At 33.7% G+C, this 20666-nt stretch overlaps 1 protein-coding gene across 6 annotated transcripts in view; it reads left to right on the top strand.

Moving 5' to 3' along the window:
* The window catches only part of RASAL2 (RAS protein activator like 2), a 271042-nt gene that overhangs the window by 74212 nt on the left and 176164 nt on the right, over positions 1 to 20666 (top strand). Inside the window, exon 1 of one of the 6 annotated variants that reach the window (XM_081027005.1) lies at positions 5327 to 8808. The exons of the other annotated variants lie outside the window; for them this stretch is intronic. Within the exon in view, the coding sequence (XP_080883131.1) occupies positions 8229 to 8808 (580 nt within the window). The 5' untranslated portion in view covers positions 5327 to 8228. Of the gene's footprint in view, positions 1 to 5326; positions 8809 to 20666 lie in introns of those variants that run through there. 6 annotated transcript variants of the gene reach the window in all.

The following is a 20666-nucleotide window of genomic DNA, read 5'->3' as shown; positions in this document are numbered from 1 at the left end:
GTTTATGCATTTTGAATTTGAGATAAATAGCCCTAAAATGGCAAGGTGAGTATAAGAGAATGTTACTCAAAGGAGACAGATCTGAACTGGAGATAAAAATTAATGTGACTGTGAATGATGGTGTGTGTGGTAAGAATATGGAGAGGGGTGCCAAGGACCCTGTTTGAAAACCCCCCAACATTTAGAGACTAGATAGAGAAGAATGAACCTCAAAGGAGCAGGGAAAGTGTGACCAGAGAGGTTAGAGAAAAACCAGAAGTTTTTATTAAAAGTAACTCTAATAATGGTATTAGGAGTCATCTGTGTTTTTGTTTTTATTTTAAAATGTTTCTCATTTTAAAAAAAATCATTGATTCCAACACTTGTCTGCTAAAAATAGTCTTTATTTAGACCTTCTAGACATATCTTTGTCTCTTAAATGAGAAGCAATTGTGTACGTGTCAGGTGTGTCTTTGAGTTCTTCTACTTAGAAGGGAGGTAGTTTTTGCCACAGGAAGTGTTTCATCGGGAAGCAGATGTACTCCAGTGATAGGAGATGGGAAGGGAATGTTTGTTATTAATTACTTAACTTTGTATAAACAAGGACTTCGTATTTTTGAAAGATCTCTTCTTCTGGTTTATAGAAAATAATCCTATTTTTAAAGCTTTTCATGAGTTGATCCAAGAGGTATATACTCTCTTGTTCTAGTAACAAAACTCTGTTAATTGTAGCATATGTCATGTCTTCTATTACAAATGACCATGTGTGATATCTGTAGAATGGAATTTCAGTGTAGAAAAGGTGTGTCTCTAGGTAGGAAGTGGTGAGAGACTATTTGTAAACTGAGAGAGCTCCTTTTGCCTTTTCATCTCTGCTTGCTTCTCTTAGTTGAAATAAATCTATAAAGACCTTTTAATAAGAGACTGATATCCTATTTTAAACTTTAAAAAGGAAAGAATTTTAGCATTTAAACTAAGTAACACTAAAATATCTGGATTTAATATCACATATATACTCCTAAAGCCTGAATTTCTCAACTGTGTTGTGTGGATCATAATTTGGAAAAGGCTAATTTAAGCAAGTTTTGGAATCCTGAACTGGGAATTAGGATACAAGTGTGTTCTTGTTTTTTTGCTGTTAACTAAGTCATTACGGACAAGTTTGTTACCTCTGGCATTGTTTGATTATATGAAAGAGTTGGTTAAGTCGTTATGTGATGACTTGTTCAGGTCTGTTCTCTAATTCTGATTCTGCGGGTTAAAGCTTTTATTTTTGATGTGGGTAGATTTAAACCCACACACACTCACTCACACACACACACACACACACACACACAGATATAGGTGCGTGTATTTATATATATATATATATATATATATATATATATATATACATATATATATATACATATACAGAGGATGCCAAAAACATGTACACACATTTTAAGATAGAAAAACTGTATTAAACTTATGCTGATGGTAACCACTCTGAGCACCTCTTGTAATTGCAAAAGTCAAATGTGACTGTATCATCTTTTGTTATCAGTATGTATTGAATGTTACAATTTTAATACAGTTTTTTTCCTTGTTAAAATGTGTATACATTTTTGGGGGCACCCTGTGTGTGTGTGTGTGTGTGTGTGTGTGTGTGTGTGTGTGTGTTGAGTGTGTGTGTATTTAAAATTTTTCTGCTGTCAAAAGGAATAATAATGCACACGATCATTGTAAAATTTCATATATTAGAGAAATAAAAATAAAAATAAAAATCTCTTATAACAACAAAAATAACAGATTTATTGTTGTTAAAGAAGAAAGTAACTGAAAGAAAATAGCAACATATTTTCTCTCCGTGAATATTCCACCATGTTCATACTGACATATTAAAATGTCATACTGACATACTGACATAATCTTTAAAAAAAGTGGGATCGGGCTTGCTTTCCTACCTTATCTCGTGGACCTCTTACCATATATATTTCTCTCAAGTTTTTTCTAATTGTGAAAGTAGTATATACTCACAGTTAAAAATTTTAAACTGTAGCGATCTAAGGAGATTTCTTAGTTGGACTCCCCACAGGTAATCCCTCTTAAAAACTTTGTGTCGTTGTAGCACATATAAATACATGTGCGTTTCTTTTCGTGTAAACACATGTACCACGGTTTCTTAGTCACTCTGCTAGTGGTGATCATCATCTTCTTCCTTTTCTTCTTTCCATTACAAAATGCCGCGATTCAGAAAGTGCAGTAGATTGTTGGAATTTTAATTGGGCTTTATTTATATGTTGTACATAGTCTTTGCGGTCTCCAAGGAAGAGATTTGGCAAGGATTACTATGCCTTTGATTCTCAGTTAGCACACCACCAGGAGAATGACTAAATCTCTATGTGATATGTGCATTCTTGCAGAATATTTCAGGCAAATGTTCTCACTTTGTCCTGGAATCCCAGAACAATTTTTTCGTTTGGTGAATCCGACTGAATCTCAATCTCACTGAGAAACTCCTTGAGTCCTTTTATTTAAAAAATCTATTTAGAGCTTGCTATTCACAATTTGGCCCGTGGATAGGCAGCATAGGTACCACGTAGGAAGCTTGTTAGAAATGTCTGTTCTCTGGCCCTCACCCACATGAACTAAAGCAAACGCTGCATTATAATGAGATCTCCTGGTGGCGATCCATCCACATGTCACTATGTGAGAAGCACTGGTCTGGAAGTGGACGTGTTGCTTTGTGTTCTTGTGCTTCATCTTCTGTGCTCACATCATGAGTTTGGTCTTTCAGTTCATATTGTTTTGATAAAGAGAAGAGGAAGAAAACAAAAAAATAGGGAAAAAGTTTGAACTGAATTTACTGAGATTAAGAGCTTGATTTACTAAGGTGAAGAGCCATTTCCGGAACCCTTGCTTTTGCTGTGCCTTCCGGTGCTAAGGTCTCCTGTTGGTTTTTTACCTGGATTTTACCACACCAGTTGCATGGAAGAGAAGAGAAACTACAGTGCATTCTACTATCATGCTTGCTTGCAGATGAGGATTTTTACGGGGACAATTATTTGTATAATGTGAATTTTGTGTTTGCTTATATGCCATTCATCTGAGAAACACCAGCTGCATGCAGAAAACCGTGTCCCGGTAGACCACGTCAGGTAGGAAATACTCAGAAGGCATACATCTCAGCCACCTACCAGCCAGCTCAATTCTCTACATGTGTTAGGAGCCACACCATCCACCTATGGTGTCACCGCTGTCTGTAGGATTTCCCATAACTCCTTCCACCAGTTCACAAAAACAGCAAAACTGTAACCCTTCTGATGCCCACTTCCACAGGCAAATGTCAGGCATTTTTCAAGATAATGTACTGTATTTATTTTAGCATTTAGGTAAAATGGTCTACAATTTTTATTAGTGTCCTATCTTTCTTATGTGTCATTGTTGAAGTTTCTGAGTGTTGCTCTCCAACCCCACATCTTTCCCGTAGCTCTGGAGTTTTGTTGTGCAAGTTTGGGTAGTATGGTGCTTTTTAGCAATGCGTGTCACGTTATAGCAGAATTGACTATAACATCAGAATTGACTACAGCATCTCAAGATCAACAGAATCTCAAAAGAAATTGATTCTATCCCTTATGCCTTAGCATTGGTAAAAATGTCCTTCCTACACACTTCCGTAACACCCTGTACATTCTCCCTCCCGATGTAAGCCTTTCCTGATCAACTGGCAGTTCCAAGAAGACAGGGACAGAGTATGTCCTTTTTTGGTTTGTTCCCCTCGCCCTAATACAGTGCCTGAAACATGGTAGATGCTCAACAACAATTTGAAATATGACTGTGAATATAAGTAGTTTCATATTTATTTAGGGAACGCAGATGTTTCTTTTGACTTAGCAACCCGAGTACTTCTTCATGCTATGTTTTAAATATTACAAATGATTAGTCAGAAATTTTAAGGTAATTAGTTTACACTTGAAGTGGCAGAAATGTTCTTGTTCTGACACTTCAGCAATCAGCTAATTTTCACTTTATTTATCAGATTTCATAATGAATGTAGTAATTATGTGGTACTAGTGTCATTGTTTCTAAATTTAAGAAATTATAAGTCCTGTGAATATTTTCTTAAAAATTGATAAATTCATTATAAATATTGAAGAAAATTCAGAAAATGTAGAGTGTTAAGTTATTATTTTAAATTCAGGTTTAAAGATAAAACTTGGAAAAATAACTAACAAATAATACTAGGCTTTCATAATGAGAGAAGAAGCATTTGTCTAATCAAACTTTAGGCAGCTGTGAGAGAGATGAATCTTCTCCTTTATTTCTTTGACTATTTCTATTTAGAGACTATCACTTCCTCAGTCTGTAGTTCTTTGCATTCTGAATTCACTTGAATCTTTTTCTGTGTTATTTAATATTTTCCAGTTCCATATTCCTCAAATAGGGAAGTTTATGGTAAAAATGATTGTGGTAGTTCCTCAAAATAATTGAGTTACTGAGTTTAGAAATGACAATAATTATTTTTACCCATAACCTTACCTATTTGTTGTGTAAAAGTATTTTCTCATTTCACATTGAATCTCTGAATTTCACTGTGGATTACACGGCTCAAGTTCTACCTCTGTTGTACAACTTTCCTCAAAATTATAGCCCTAACTTAATTTTCCATTGAGGTATTGTAATAGGTGATCTTGATTAACTTCCCCTCTTCCATAAAACCTGTGAAAGGAAATATTTCTTTATAGTACCCAAAGATACTCTGACACAGACGCCATTACAGTATTAATAATAAAAATATGTATATTATAGACCCAAAGGAAGTAGTTGTGAAATTTAAAAAAATTTACTTGTATATTTTTTAAAACTTGTGTACTTTTATTTTGATAATTTCAAGCCTATAGAAAATTTTCAGGAATGCAAGAAACTCCCATATACTCTTTACCTAGTTTCAGCAATTGTGTACATTTCGCCTCATTTGTGTTATCATATTCTATCTGCTTTACATATATAGTTTTCTTCTTGAATCATTTGAGAGTATGTTGGAAACATCATGCCCATATGTCCCTAAATACTTATGTGTGAATTTCTTAAGAATAAGAACTTCTCGTTCATAACTACAGTAAAATTATCAAAATCAGGAAATTTAACATCAGTATGATTCTATTGTCTAATCCATAATCCATATTCAAATTTTATTAATTGTCCCAATAACGTCCTATAGCCAGCTAGCTATTTTTCCCCCAGTTCAGGATCCAATTCGAAATCATGCATTGCTTTTAGTTGTCTCTCTTTAATCTCCTTTGAATGGCAACCGTTCCATACATAATAGCCTTTTGATTTTCTTGACCTTGACATTTTTGAAGCAAAGAGGACAGTTATTTTATAGATCTTCTTTAATTTGAGATTGTGTGATGTTGCTTGTGATTTAGGTTATGCATTTTTTGCAGGAATAACATACAAGTGATGTTGTATCCTTCACAGTTCATATCAGGAGGCACATAATGTTAGTTTATTCTAGTATTGACATTCATTCATTCATTCATTCTCTTTGATGTATTTACTCCTTTTCATAAGCCTAAAATACTCAGAAAGTAGTTTCAGAATTGCTAACCCATAACACCAAATAAGGAAACCTCTGAACTAGAGTTCAGTATAGCTTTCAGTGTTTTAAGGTGAAATTAAATTATGGCAAAGTACATAAATCTTAAGGGAAGAGTTGGATGACTTTTGACAAATACACACACCCGTACTCACATTTCTGTCAAGACTTAGCAAGTTTTCAGCACCACAGAAAACTGTATTTTTAATATTTTTCCATTATAGATTAGCCTGTTTTAGAAAACCATAGAAATGAAGTTATATAATATATACTCTTTTGTGCCCAGTTCCTTTTGTTGCCATGATGTTTGTCTATTCATCCACATTGTTTTGTGTTTAGTAATTCATTCTTTTTATGGCTGAGTAGTACACTATTGTATGAAAATACCACAATTTGTTTATCCATTCTACTGTGATGGATGTTTGTTTTGGGTTGTTTCCAGTTTATGGCTATTATAAATAAAGCTGCTATGAACATTCAAGTACAACTATGTATATTTTAATTTTTCTTGAGTAAATGCCTGAATGGAACTGCTGGGTCATAGGGTAGCTGTATGTTTAACTTTATTTAAAAAATGTCAAATTTGTTTCACAGTAATTGTACCATTTTATGCTCCCATTACCAATTAGGACATTTCTAGTTGATCCTCATCCTCACCAGTGTCAGGTGTTATCAGCCCTTTAAATGTTCCCCATTGTGACTGGCGGCTCATTATGGCTTTAATTTGCATTTTTCTAGTTACTGCTGAGATTGAGTACTTTTTTCTTATGCTTGTTGACCATTCATATAGCTTGTGAATGGTTTGTTCAACTCTTTTGCCTATTTTAAAAAATTGGGTTGTTTTTCTTTTTACTAATAAGTTCTTCATATATTGTGGTATTGTGGGATGTTTGTATTGTGAATATTTTCTTTCATTTTGTGGCTTGCTTATTAGTTTTCTTAATATGTTTTCTATTGAACAGAAGTTTTCACTTTTTCTGAATTCATATTAATGTTTTTCTATTATGGTTATTGCTTTCTGTGTTCTAAGAAATCTTTGCCTACCTTCAGTTCACAAAAATATTCTCTTCTGAATTCTTTAACAAGCTGTACAGTTTTACATTTTACATTTACACAGATTAATTTTTGTGATGTTTTGATGTGCTGTAATAGAGATTAGAGCTTAATGTTTGTTGTTTTTCTCTGTTCAAATTCACATTTCTGAGTGTTTATTAAAACAAGAAAAAATTTTACAATTGTAAGATACTCTATTTTGATATATTATGCTTTTGGGTAAGTCAAGTACTTCAACATTAATTTAATATAGAAATGTATTTATTATGGAAATGTATAGAGACTATATGAGCAAATGAAAATGAGTTATAAATAGCTAGAGCATTTTGATATGTTTAAAAGAATAGGTACATTACTAAATTCACTATTTCTATAGTCTAAAGATTGTCAGGCTTTCCATTCGAAACCTCTATTTTCAGGAGTTTATGAGCAGACAGTTGAAAAAAAAAAAGTAACCAGCCAAATCTTGGCATTCATGATCTTGGTTCAATAGAAGGTACTTGCTTTAACAAAATTTTAAATAGTCAGCTCTTTTTTAAAGTTGTAAGCAGTACAAAGAGGATAAAGGAATTTCTTTGGTTAAATAAATAGGGAATATTTTTCCAGACAGCTTACCCCAATTCAATTTACAAAGCAAACTTTGCCCTTCTAGAAATCATTTAAGTATGTACCGTCCTATGTTCCAGTTGCCACAAGATCTTGCCTCAAGACTTTTTTCCCCTTTGCTACCGTTCATAGCAAATATGCTTTATCCTTGTTCTCTTTTCTATCCATTTATGCTTTTTGAATTCTCCATAGTATATTTACAATAAAAATGACTTTCATTTTGGCATTCTTCTCTTGTTTTTTTCCTCCTCTTTGCAGTATCTACTTGAACAAAACAGTATATGGCTTTACCTATTAGTTGGAAAACAGTATTAACTTTGAGAGAAGTTGCAGTGTAAAAAGCAATGCTATTATTGAAATTAAATTTCTGAAACACAGACTTTAGAAACTAATCTGAAGATTAACCCTTAGGAGGTCCAAGATGGCAGATTAGACAAACAAACAAAGTTAAAAAAAAACACCCAAAAACTAATCTGAAGAGCTCACTTAAAGAGCAGGCTTTTAGGCAAGTTTTTTTCTTCTTCCGGAAAGTGTGCATGTCAGCTTGAGTACTTTCACATTCTGTTTTTAACCCACTATCATTTGCATGGTGAACATTGAACTACTATTGGTCCATAAAGGTGTTTGTGGGTTTTTTGTCACTTCTATTTCACTTCTTTTTTTTTTTTTTTTTTTTTTTAAACAATCGTTTCCTGAAAACTTAGTACAGAAATGTAACCTGTAAGAAGCAAGATGATCTTCTGGAAATCTTTACTTTTGCTGTAGTCTGAAAATAATTTGCTTCAGGCAAGAAATTTTTTGGGTGCTGCTGAAATTTCTGAGATCTGGGAAAATGGGGTAATATAATCACATGACACCAGCTCTTAAGCAGCAACATCTGCTGTGGTTCAAAGCCACACAAAGAAAGCTACTTAAGCAGTTGCGTGTTTTGGACTGCACGGACAAGTGTGGTTCGGCTGCAAAGACTGCAGAGTCGAGGAAACTTAGAGCTTAGAGAAGGAGCTAAACAATGGAGTCGTGGAAGATGAGCATCTTTAAAAGACAGACATCACCTGGTCCTCCAAGCTATGGAAGATCTTTGTCAGAACCTGCTTGTGCAAATTCAGAGATAGGAACAAGTTTAAAGAGTTATCCATGGTGTGGTCCAGTGAAAAGCAAGAGGAAGAAAAATGGACGTGCTGTTTCCAATCTAGGAAAGCCACTGAGTTCTTATCGGTGGCAGACACATCCCAGCTTCAGGTGGAAAGGGGGCAAAATGCAAGAAGATAAAGAAGACCTGGATGAACCACAGCAAAAGGTCCTGCCAGAGATGGTTGGTAGTAATGCTGCTTCTGCTGCTACTGAGGTCCTCAGAGCATCAACAGAGAAGCTGAATCTGGCCAACACCCGGTCACTTCGGGTTCCATTCACCAGATCTATTTCAGAGCCAGAAGCCCGCTGCAGTATCAGGTTTGTTAGACCATGGCCGACTTCCGTGAGGTCAGAGCAGCAGGGATATCTCATCCGTGACATTTTCTCTACTCTTTCCAATGGCTTCTCCAGGGTGCTGAGTCTAAAAGGAGAATCAACCAATGAGACAGTAAGAGAAGGTATATTGTGACGAATAAGGGGAAAGAAGGGATGCCTGATTTATTTGCTACTGGAATTTTAATTATTTGTGTTTTATAATAAGCTAAACCATTCTATTTGCTCATTGTAAGACAAATTTATTTAATTAGTACAATTTTTAAAAAGTGATAAACACTACTTAAGAGAACCTCTTTCAATGAGTAATAAATAATAGTAAAAAATAGATTTGCTTAAAGTAAGGCATTTTTGTATTATGTTATACTCAAACTCCATTTTGGGGCCTGTGTGTTTTGTGTTTTAACCTTTATTTATCCCCATTGGTCTTTTTTTTGCAAGTTAAATGCAATTTAGAGGTAGAATTAATCAAATAATTTCCTCATGAGAAAGTTGAGAATTAAGAAACAGAATTTCTACTGTGATCTCTTCATAAAAATTAACAAAATGTTATTAGAGAGAGCTGTCTAAAGCAGAATTGTATTGATAGCCTTTAAAAAGTTGTAATTTTGGTTTGCCCAGGTCATAAAAATACGCAATTTGAATATGGAAGTAGAAGATGCAAATCTTGAATATGTGTTCAGATGGCAAAAATAGAAATTTGTGTTTAGTTCATGGACAACAGAATCATCAGTTTCTTAAAACCTCATTAGGACTTGTTTAAACTTTAAAATGTTTTATATTCGTGCATTGTTAAAGCCAAAAAACAACAGCAGAAAAGTACTTTTTAAATTTTTATCTGATTGTCTTGGAAATGACTGATCTAATCTGATAAACTATTTTAATTATGTGCTAGGACCTATGTTTGTTTGTTTGTTTTTGAAAACCTTAACACTGAAACTCTGATAACATCTCCATCCAGTTGAGGTCATTTTTGGACACGCTCTAATCATTAGAAAACTTGAGCTTATCTTTATTATGAGAATGATCACATCAGCAGAAGTTTAAATTTTTTCCAAAATTATAGGAATGAAAGGACTTTGTTACTGGAGTGCAATTTAGTTCCTTTTAGAATAAAATTGGAGAATGCAAAAGAGTGACATATCAGTGAAGAATACAGTAATTTCACAAATATATGTGTGCCAGTAATTCAGTATTTCTCCTAAACTCCGTCCTCCCTAGATTTTCCTTTGCTCAATGAGTTTTAATGATACTATTAAGTATGTATGTTTTCTTCTTACTCTTGGCTTTTAGATAATTACCAAGAGTAAAAGTTTTTTTGGTGTGCTCTATTAACGTTTCAGTAAAATTTTTGAAGGACTAGGTTGTTGCATTTCCTTGGATGCTAGTATGTCTGTTTCTTTATCAGGTGATCATAGGATGATGTAAAGGAGCATCAAAGGAAAGTAAGAGTTTAAAATAAATTCTTAGAATCAGGGTCTCTCAGTTGTTAATATGTGTGCATTTGATAAAAGAAAGCTATTGGGTTTTTTAAAGTATTTGTATTTATAAATGTATTTGGAGTTTTGTAATTAAATATTTAGCAAGTATGTGAGGTGCTCTGAGAATGTGTACCTGCTTTTTACACAGTTATGGTCTACTTGAGATATAAAATATTCTGTATGTATTACTTCCTAATGTCTTATCATTCTGATCATAGAATAATTATCCACATGGAAGCATACACAGAGTTTAAGGTAGGTGCTTTATAAGGGATTTCAAGTCCAGTAGGTAAAGAAGAGTACACAGTGTTCCGACCAGTCAGGTCAGCAATTTTTATTAAGTAGTTACTCTATCTCCTAAGTGCTTCACCAGTGGACAGTCACGTTCTTAAGTCTGAAATGTGCTTTTTAATACAAAGATTGGAGTTAGTTCTTGTCAAGAGATCTTCGCTTTGGGCAATAACTTCTTCCCAGCATACAGTCTACAAGGTGTGACAGTTAAGTTCGCGAACTTGTTGCAATGATGTTTCTAACCTTTTTTAATATCAGAGGGATTATTCATTATTAATTTGTGCCAACTGGACAAACAGCTAACCAAGTTTACTATTTGGAAGTGCTGAAAAGGCTGCGTGAAAAAGTTAGACGACCTGTACTTTTCGCCAACAATTCATGGCTCTTGCCTCACGACAATGCCCAGCTCACACAGCACTGTCTGTGAGGGAGTTTTTAGCCTGTAAACAATTAACTCTATTGGAACACCCTCCCTACTCACCTGATCTGGCCCCCAATGACTTCTTTCTTTACACAAAGATAAAGGAAATATTGAAAGGAAGACATTTTGATGACATTCAGGACATCAAGGGGGTAATACGATGACAGCTGTGATGGCCATTCCAGAAAAAGAGTTCTAAAATTGCTTTGAAGGGTGGATTAGGCTCTGGCGTTGGTGCATAGCTTCCCAAGGGAGTACTTCGAAGGTGACTGTAGTGATATTCAGCAATGAGGTATGGAGCACTTTTTCTAGGATGAGTTTGCGAACTTAATTGTCAGAACTCATATGTCAGTGGTTTTCCAACCTACAGTTGTAAACCTTTCTTTATTTCTCTTTTCCCACAGAAGAAAGGGTATGATTGGCCTAGGAAACCTGAATTCCATTTCCATCTATGCCAGTTACCATTTTTGAAATTTAGTCTCTGAATTTATCTTTACTCTGTCATGGAATAGAAAATTCCTTCCTCATGAGTGATAAATGAAATTTGAAAATGCTATGTAAATTATAGCTTTTATAGCATTCACAAATGCTATATAGATAAAAAGTGTTCTTATCAGAGTTGCTATTACAGTAATGTGTCAAAGTATGGAAATATTAGAACATAGATGTCTTTAAGACTCTGTTAAAAAAATTAGTATATTTCTTAATTTGAAACCCGCTGGTTATATTTCTTAATTTGAAACCTGTTGGTGTTTGTTACTTTTCCTCTTCAAAAAGAACTGCAAGATGTGAGAAGCATAAGATAATGTAATATGTATTTAAAGCATTTAAAACAGTGTTTGGCACATAGCAGTTTTTCTATGTATTAGATATTGTTTCTATTAAGAAAGTGAATTGACATGGATATAATTATTTTTTAAAACTCGGAAGGAGAAAGCGGATACTTGATGGTTGAGTTTGTTAAGATTACTGAATGTAAATAAATTATAATGTTCTAGTCTTAAATTCTGTGAACTCAAACTTGTTCTGAGCATGAGCATGTTCTGAGCACAAATAAGTAATAATTTCTTGTTTCAGAGCTGAGCACCATCACCCTCACGCTTAAAATAATGAAATATACTATAGGCAGGTCCCTAACCAGTTTCAGAGAGAGAAGCTCAAAGGCTTTCTGTGTTCAACCCTCCAGTTGTGCAGCTTGTGTTCCTTCATCTGATACAAATGTTCAAATGATACAACATATTAAAAAAAAACCTTATTCTTACAACTAAAAGTAATTCCAGCTGCACAGGACCCATGGCTAAGCATAGACTCAACATACTTGAAATAAATTGAAATGCCCATTAAAAGAGGACTAACCAAAGAGATTATGGCATATTAGATCAACATAATACCAGAGTCTGCATAGTTGCCACTTGCTAGCTATGTGAAACTTAGAAGAAACTATGAAATTGTTTAAAGGTACATGGGATGTAAACCATCTATATCTAATGTGTGTAACACTTAAAAAGTAGAAATTATTGGGAAGCAATTTCATTCCTAAATTATTTTTCTTCCTCTGATAGTAGGTACAGATAGAAATGAAAGCTTGAAAAAAAAAGTAAGAAAGGAAACTAAATATACCCTAGGTAGTTCTCCTGTCTGGTTATAGTTTATATTTTATCTATAATGTCACGGTGATAAGAATACCCTCTCTTCTCAGTGTTAGTTATGCTTTAAGACCCCTAACTTGAGAATTAGAAGACTTTTTTTTTTTGATCTTCTAGATAATTTATTTTAATATTGTCATTTAATTTTTAACAACTTTTTCATTAAAAAATCTTATTGAAAAGGACCTCATACATTAACTGTTTATTGAGTTCCTAAGATACTGGTCTTGGTGCAGGGAAATAGCATATGATTTTATTAATATACATCTTCCTCACTTAGTCTAAGGAATCAGTAAGCCTATTAAAAAATGATAAAGTACCTCATGTTCACAAGATGTACATAATAAATGGTGGTAAGATCTAGTTAGATAAGAACTTCTGTGGTGCCTCAGGTTTTCTCTATAATTACCTTCTATTTGCTTTATGTCAGAATGAGTTAAAAAAAATTAACGTCTCTACAAATACAGAGAAATATGTTCCCCTCCTGCTATTTCTCCTGAGAATCTCTATTTCAGCATGTATAACACCTGCCTAGCTAGCATTTTGTCACCCATCTGTTGCGTCTAAGCTGTCCTGAAGTTGTTGATCTAGTATTTTGTCATTTATGATACTCATGTTGCCTATTGTTAAGCAACTTTGAAGTTAATGAATGTTTAAAAATTTAGGCAATGAACTTTAATACTTTAGGCTATTTATGTATAATTCTATTTTTAAAATTATTCAACATACATCAATATAATTCTTTCATTTTAAATCAATGTTCTGGGTGTGTTAGTCTGCTAGGGCTGCCATAACAAAAAACATTGGACTAGGTGGCTTTAAAAAAAAGAGATTTATGCTCTCACTGTTCTGGAGGCTGGAAGTCTAAGGTCAGGGTGCAGGTGAAGGTTGCTTTCTCCTGAGGCTTTGTGACCTTGCAGATGGGGCTATCTTCTGATATTGTCTGTTGGCCTTTCCTCTATACATAGGTGCTTCCCGGGTCTCTTCTTCTCTTCTTCTAAGACGCCAGTCTAATTGAATTAGGGCCCTACTCATTATGACCTCATTTCTCCTTAATTACCTCTTTAAAGGTCCCATGTCCAAATACAGTCACATGGGGGGGGTTGGGGGGATACAATTCAGTTCATAATTCTAGGGAACAAAGGTCTCAACAATTACGAGGTCATTAATGCAATATATTAGCATAACATTTAAAGTGTTTCATGACACAGTCACATATATGCTCAAACTTGAAAAACATTTGTTATGAAGTTGAGTGGCTTTAGAGAAAAATAGGTTATATCACTTTAAATTTATATCTTATTTTTCTCATCATATATGTGCCTTTTTAGAATGGTTGTAATCAGTTTAAAATATGTGCTAAATTGTCTTCCTTTTTTTTTTTCATTTAAGACTATTTCATATATGTTCCCATCTATTGACCAGTAATAAAAATGGCAATGAAATTGGACTGTCTGGTAGTCTGTGACATTGAAATGTTGAAGTTGGTTCTACTGGACATTTCAGTCGTTTACGTATTTTTTTTTGCATTACAATTTCCACTTATGGAAATCATTTTTTTTTCCTATTGGCTTATTTCTTTGGGGCATACCAGAAATAATTAATTATACTTTGTAATGTGACTATCTTATAATTCATTATATATTTCAAGGTTTTCCGCTTCAAAGACATATTAATAATGCCTAATTTAGAAGTATTTTTTCTAAAGAAATGTAGAAGTATAATTTCCCTCCATGACTGTACTAAATTTGGACTTGAGCATTCTGTTTTTTTGTTTGTTTGTTGTTTGTTTTTGTTGTTGTTTGTTTTTTTACTTATAGCATGGGGTGAGAGAAATGGAAAGAAATCTTTTGAGTTGGACAAATAGGTTCAAATTTTTACCCATGTTGTGGTCTAGTTATATAACTGAGAAAGTTTCCTGTAATCTTTCAGAGCCTACATTTTCTCATCAATAAAATGTGAGATGGTAATAACTGTCTTGTAGGGCTGTTATCCATAGGAAATGAAGCAAGATGCCCAGCTCATTTAGGTAGATAAAAGTTTTTATGAATATTAGTTTAATGGCTGTATAGTATTACTATTATATTTTAATTTTATTTATTAGTGAAGTGGTACATTTTTTCCATAGAATGTTTTATAACATAACATTTGATTGTTTTTCAGGTAGAATCTGTTTTGTTTCTTTTATTTATCAAGTGGAATCTGAGTATATGTACCAATATTTTATTTATTTTTCAGGTATTTTATGCTGTAGGTTTTAATTTCATTTACATTTATCCCAAATATTCTTGTTTTCAAGTAAAATTCAAGCAGTTTAAAAGAGTGATTCTGATCTTATAAAGTATGTTTTTGACACCCCCCATTTCTTCATTATTTAGAAAATTTAATAGTATAAATATATTCTTATATTTGTTTGTTAAAATTTTTTGAAATACTTAATTATAGTCTTTCTGGAATTAATTTAGTTGTATGATATGAGGTACAAAACTAAGGAAAGTATTTGCAATATTAATAACAGTTGTACCAAATTATTTTCTACATGATTTTGGTATGGGATTAAAATGTTTGAATGTTTCTCTGTTTCAAAACGTTCCCTGGAATTTCTCTTGTTTCACAGATTTTTCTGTTTTTAAAAGCAGTAAGGTTTGTTTATTTTTTTCTGTAAAATGAAACAGCCTTTTCTCCAATTATAAAAGTAAAACAATTACTGTATACATTGTACTAAAGATAAAAACATAAGACAGACAATTCAAATAGGCTGTAATCCTTAGCTGCCAAACTGATTTTAATTTTAATATGATTAACTTATTTTAAATTTCTAATTTTAATTTCAGTCACAAAAAAGGTACGTGATAGTTGTGTAATATGCTGCTGCTTAGTCCTTTGTTAGAGTTAGACCTGGGGTTGAATTCTATGTCTGCTTCTCTTTAGCAGTGAAGTAGGCATAACCTATCTGATTCTGCATTTTCTTTACAATTAAACAAAGCTAGTAATACAGACATCATAGAATTGTTAGAAGGATTAAATGAGATAATATGTGTCAGGTGCTTTGTGTAACTCATAGTAAGAGCTCAATAGAAGTTAATACCCAGCGTTGTGCTGGAGCCAGCTTGCAGAGGCAATTTTATGCATCTATTCCCAGTTCCCAGTTAGTGACATTACATTGACAGCTTAGTGGGACTGTTTAAACCCCTGAAATGTTTCAAATCAAAGGTAGGTGGTGGTGTTTCAGGTAGGGCAGTTGTTAAACTTTCAGCAATGTACCATTGGTAACATCTATTGTTATTTAAATCTTTAAAGTTTATAACCAGTATTATTACAGAAAATATGGTTTTAACTCTATATTTAAATATGTTTTTTTCTCACAGTAAGAAATTTTATGTTTTACTATTTTAGAGTATCAATCAAAGTTGAATATTGAATTGTATTAAGTGCTTTATTGGCATCTATTGATATGTATCTATATCTGTATATAGATATAGATATAGACATAGATATATATGGCTTAAAAATGTATACACATTTTAAGAAAGGAAAAAACTGTATTAAAATTATAATAATATATACTGATGACAAAAGATGAATAGAAGTATGCATATACATTTTGTGTGTGTGTATAAAATTCTTTTTTCTATCATTTTATTGGTGTTGAATGTCTGGGATAACCTATATATAGTGGATAAGTATTTTAAGGTATTTTTGCCGAGGTGTGCTAGTACTTTGTGCTACAATTTTTTTGTTTGTTTGTTTTGGTAAGTCATCACTATGTTCCTGCCTCTGAGATTATATTACACAGTAATTTTTTTGACCCTATCATTGAGTGATTTTTGAGATCAAAACTATGTATTGCTTTTTAGCCCCCTGAATAAAATATAATCCTCTTCTGAATTATAAAATAGCATAAATAACACTTTGAAAATTATCTCTAGTGAATTTATTTGTGGTATATTACTCAGTGAATTTTAAAGACGATTTAAATTTTTGTGTTTACTATTTATAACTTGTTCTGCTTATCGTTTCATTTTGGTGTTTTATTTTAAAATTATTTTTACGTGGATTTTCAGTTTATTAGTATGTGTTAAGTAAAATATCCTCCAACATTGACAAAATTTGTATTTATTTTTGCCTCATATTTAAGTAAATACATTAACATAGAATTTAAGCTGATTATTAGGTACAATCAATAAAAAATATTTACTTTAAAATTTTAGTTTACTTCCCTCATTGAATTTGTATCAAAGGTTCCAATGAAGCTATTCTTGAAAGTAAAATTTTCTTGTCCTTTTTGTCTCATGCTTAAATGATCAGATTTCATTCTTTCCATGTGGTTATGCAATTTCTGAGCAATCTGACAAATGAAATGAAAAGAGTATGTGCTTTATATGCAAAGCACTTCTCTTAACAAATAACTGACTGGTTTGATTTTCTTATCTAAAACATAGTAATTTAACTTCAATTTACCAAGTCAGTAAATTGAAAAATTTATAGGAGAGAACCAGCCAGTATCCTAAGGAATAGAATTTCCTAGCCAGTTTATTCATTTATCTAAAATATCCTCGTTGATTTTCCACGAAAAGATTATTCAGCTATTACCCCACCTTTTTGTTGCCAGTGTCTTTCTTCATGCTTATTTTCTAGAAATTTGAGTCGGAGAGCCATTGATTTACCAAATCCTCAGACATTCAGAAGACATTTTTTATTGAGATATTGGGTACAAAGGATTTGACCCAGTAAGGTCAGTGGTAGTTAATGGTGCCATCAGCCATATAGTAGTAATTTTTCTCGGCTATACCTAATAATCTTGAGTGCTGAGCCAGCCATAATCTAGAATAGAATCAGAGATTCTAATTTTAGGGCCTACGCTAAAAACCAGAATTCTTAATAACCACCCTTAAAACTTGCCTAGTCTTCCAAGTAATATTTTTTGATCTGTGTTGCAACTGGGTCCTTTCTTTGCTCTTCAAGCCCATAAATATTAGCAATCCCTTAGTTTTCAGTTGCTCATGGTTTTCCAGTAAAGTCTTAAAATGCAAAGCAAAACAAACAAACAAAAACCCCACAGTAGCAAACAAGAAAGGATTTGGTTTTAAGTATTGTGATTAATAGTTTATTTCACTGGTTGAATCTTTATGGTATGACTTGCACCAAACACTAGGCGTCTCTGGCATTTACCTTGGAGCAAAAATGAAGTAGTGACTTCTTACTTTTGGCTCTGATTTCTTAATGTAACTGAATCTGGATCTTCCTTTGTTGACTCCCTCCATTTTCCCTGTGTCACTGAGGATGATACAGAAATGAATATAGCTCATTATCCACTCTGGTAGTTTACAGCATAGCAAGGAGGCAGATATGTAAACACAAATAATCGTCACTGACAAGATGCCATTTGAAATAGATTTGGGTCAATGAAAGTCTCCTAATTTAAGGAAAAGAGTTAGGGATATTCTAGACAGGGAGCTGTGTGAAAGCCAGGAGTACGTCTAGGGAATGGTGAGAAGTTCGCAAAGGAAAAAACCACAGAGGAGGGGATGTGAGTAGATGTGGCTGCAAAGGAGTGGAGGGGTTACTGTTTGAAGAGTTCTATGCTGAGTACCAAGCTAAGTACCAAGGTTTTTGGACTTCAGAGGTAACAGATTTTAAAGTAGGAGATAAACTTTGGTTTTTAGGAAGGTGATTTTGATGTTAGCATGGTTGATGGACTGTTGATGGAGAGCTACAATTCAATTATCCCTGAATTTACATTAGACATGATTAAGAGGTAAATTAAAGATGTATCAATAGTAAATGAGAGTAGAAAGTCAAATCAAAAGACATTTCTGAAGGTCGATTGACAGAATTTGAATAATGCAGAAGGCCACTAGGAATCAATAATAACAAGGTTTATAGATTTGGAAAATGGTGACACCATAAGCTTGAAAATAAAGAAGTAGAGTAAGTTCAAAGGGGAAGTCTATGAATGTGTGTTTACTAATTTCTGTATGATTGGTTTTTCAATCTTTGGCCCTTTATATGCATTTATCTGGTTTAATTCTCTGAATAACCCTGTGAGGTAGTTAGAGTTATTTTTATTTTATAAGTAAGGAAGTAGAAACTCAGCAATGTTCAGTAACTTCCCCGAGACTACCCGGCTAATCAGTGGTGGGTCCCAGGTCTCTGACTCCCAGCCCCTGTTTTTTGACTCCTCCATTTTGTGGCCCTGTGAGCATATGATGTTTGAGGGGTTTTCAGGAACCTGGGAGCCTCTGCCCAGTGGGCACTGAGGAATAATGGAGCAGTAGGTCAGGAGGAGAGATGAGTTCCCACGTGGTGATACCCTTTGAAGTCATCAGTACATGCACGTTGAGGCCACAGGAATGGATGAAATCACTCGGCTATGATGTGAGGGGAATGAGTGTCAAGACTAGCGCCCTGACCGTGGCACATTTGGCCATCTTATTCCAGGCCAACTAGGGGCAATTAGCAGAGCCACTCAACTTCCGTGATTATAGACTTAGAGTGCACCCAATGTGGTGGCAAGTTTAATAGTCTTTTATACACACAAACACACCTTATTTATTTTTATTTAATAGCTTTATTGAGATATAATTCACTTAGTGTACAATTTACTCATTCGAAGTATACAACTCAATTGGGTTTTCTGTTTGTGGAATTGTGGTGATATATATGTGTGTGTGTGTGTGTGTGTGTGTGTGTGTGTGTGTGTGTGTGTGTGTGTGTGTGTATATGTATATATACCATAAAATTGACCATTTTAACATTTTTAAGTGTAGAGTTCTGTAGAATTAAGTGCTTCACATTGTTGTGCAGCCATCATCACTCTCCATTTACAAAATGTTTTTATCTTTCCAGTCAGGAATTCTGTACCTATTAAACAATAGCTGCCCATTGCCCACCTCCCCCAGCCTTGGTAACCACCTCTCTACTTTCTGTCTCTATGAAGTCAACTACTTCCGGTATCTTACATCAGTGGAATCGTATGATATTTGTTCTTTTGTATAATTTAGTTGTTCTTAGTATATTCATAGAGTTGTGCAATCACAGTGCAATCAATTTTATAACACCAAAAAAGGAAGTGTACCTTTAGCGGTCACTTCCCCATCCCCTCCCCCCTGCCCCCACCGGCTGCCCCAGCCATAGGTAACCACTCATGTGCCATCTGTCTGTAGATGTGCCTGTAGATTTCATATAATTAGAATCACACAATGTGTGGACTTTTGTGTATGGCCTCTTTTGTTTAGCATCATGCTTTCACGGTTCATCCATGTTGTAGCATTTCTCAGTACTTTATTTCTTTTTATGACCAAATCATATTCTACTATGTGGATATACCACATTTTATTTATATATTTATCAGGTGATGGACATCAAGCTGTTTGTACTTTTTGGCTATTATGGACGAGGCTGCTGTGAACATTCGTGAACAAGTTTTTACATGGCTATATGTTTGTATTTCTCTTGGGTATATTTACCCTTATATTGTGTAAAGGACGTCTCCTGAGTCCAAAATAATGATTTGGTGTTTGGAGACATTAGGTCACATTTAGTTTTCCATTTGTTATCTAAACGTGTAACAGTCTTGTTAATTTATTTGTGTATTATGGCTATGTATTCATTTAATAAATATTCATATAAGGTATTTATTGTTGTAGTCTTAATGAATAGTTTCAGTAATTAGCAATTTCCTACACCTGTGCTGAAAACGTAACTATGACTGTATTTTCGGTTCTGTGTGATTTAGTTTCCCGCTGGAAGCTCGATTGTAATGAATGTGGAGATTTGTCTTTATTGCCAGGATGATTGTCATATTTTTATCTGCTTGAGGCAGTTTTTGGTAAATTTCTCACACTCAAGGCTGGGTTATCTTTGTGAGGAAGCAAAGGGAAGAGTGAGATGAGTAATGACTGAATCTATGATTATGAAACCTTAGCCACATGAGTATACAGTTTCTTAGTGACTGAGCTTTAGTCAGTAAACCACGGGCATTTTTCCTGTCTTTCTCATGTGAATTTTCTCATTGAGATATCCTTAGTTTCTTTTTCTCCTAGTTTTTAATTTCTGGATTGTTGGTGATTATTTACTCATTTGCCTTTACAAAATAGATATCCTTTGTTGTGTCCATGACTTCAGTGTTGTCACCAAAATGT

The sequence above is a fragment of the Rhinolophus hipposideros genome (assembly GCF_964194185.1).
Source record: "Rhinolophus hipposideros genome assembly, chromosome: 19".
Taxonomy (NCBI): domain Eukaryota; kingdom Metazoa; phylum Chordata; class Mammalia; order Chiroptera; family Rhinolophidae; genus Rhinolophus; species Rhinolophus hipposideros.
This window is presented reverse-complemented; position numbering and strand designations above follow the sequence as displayed.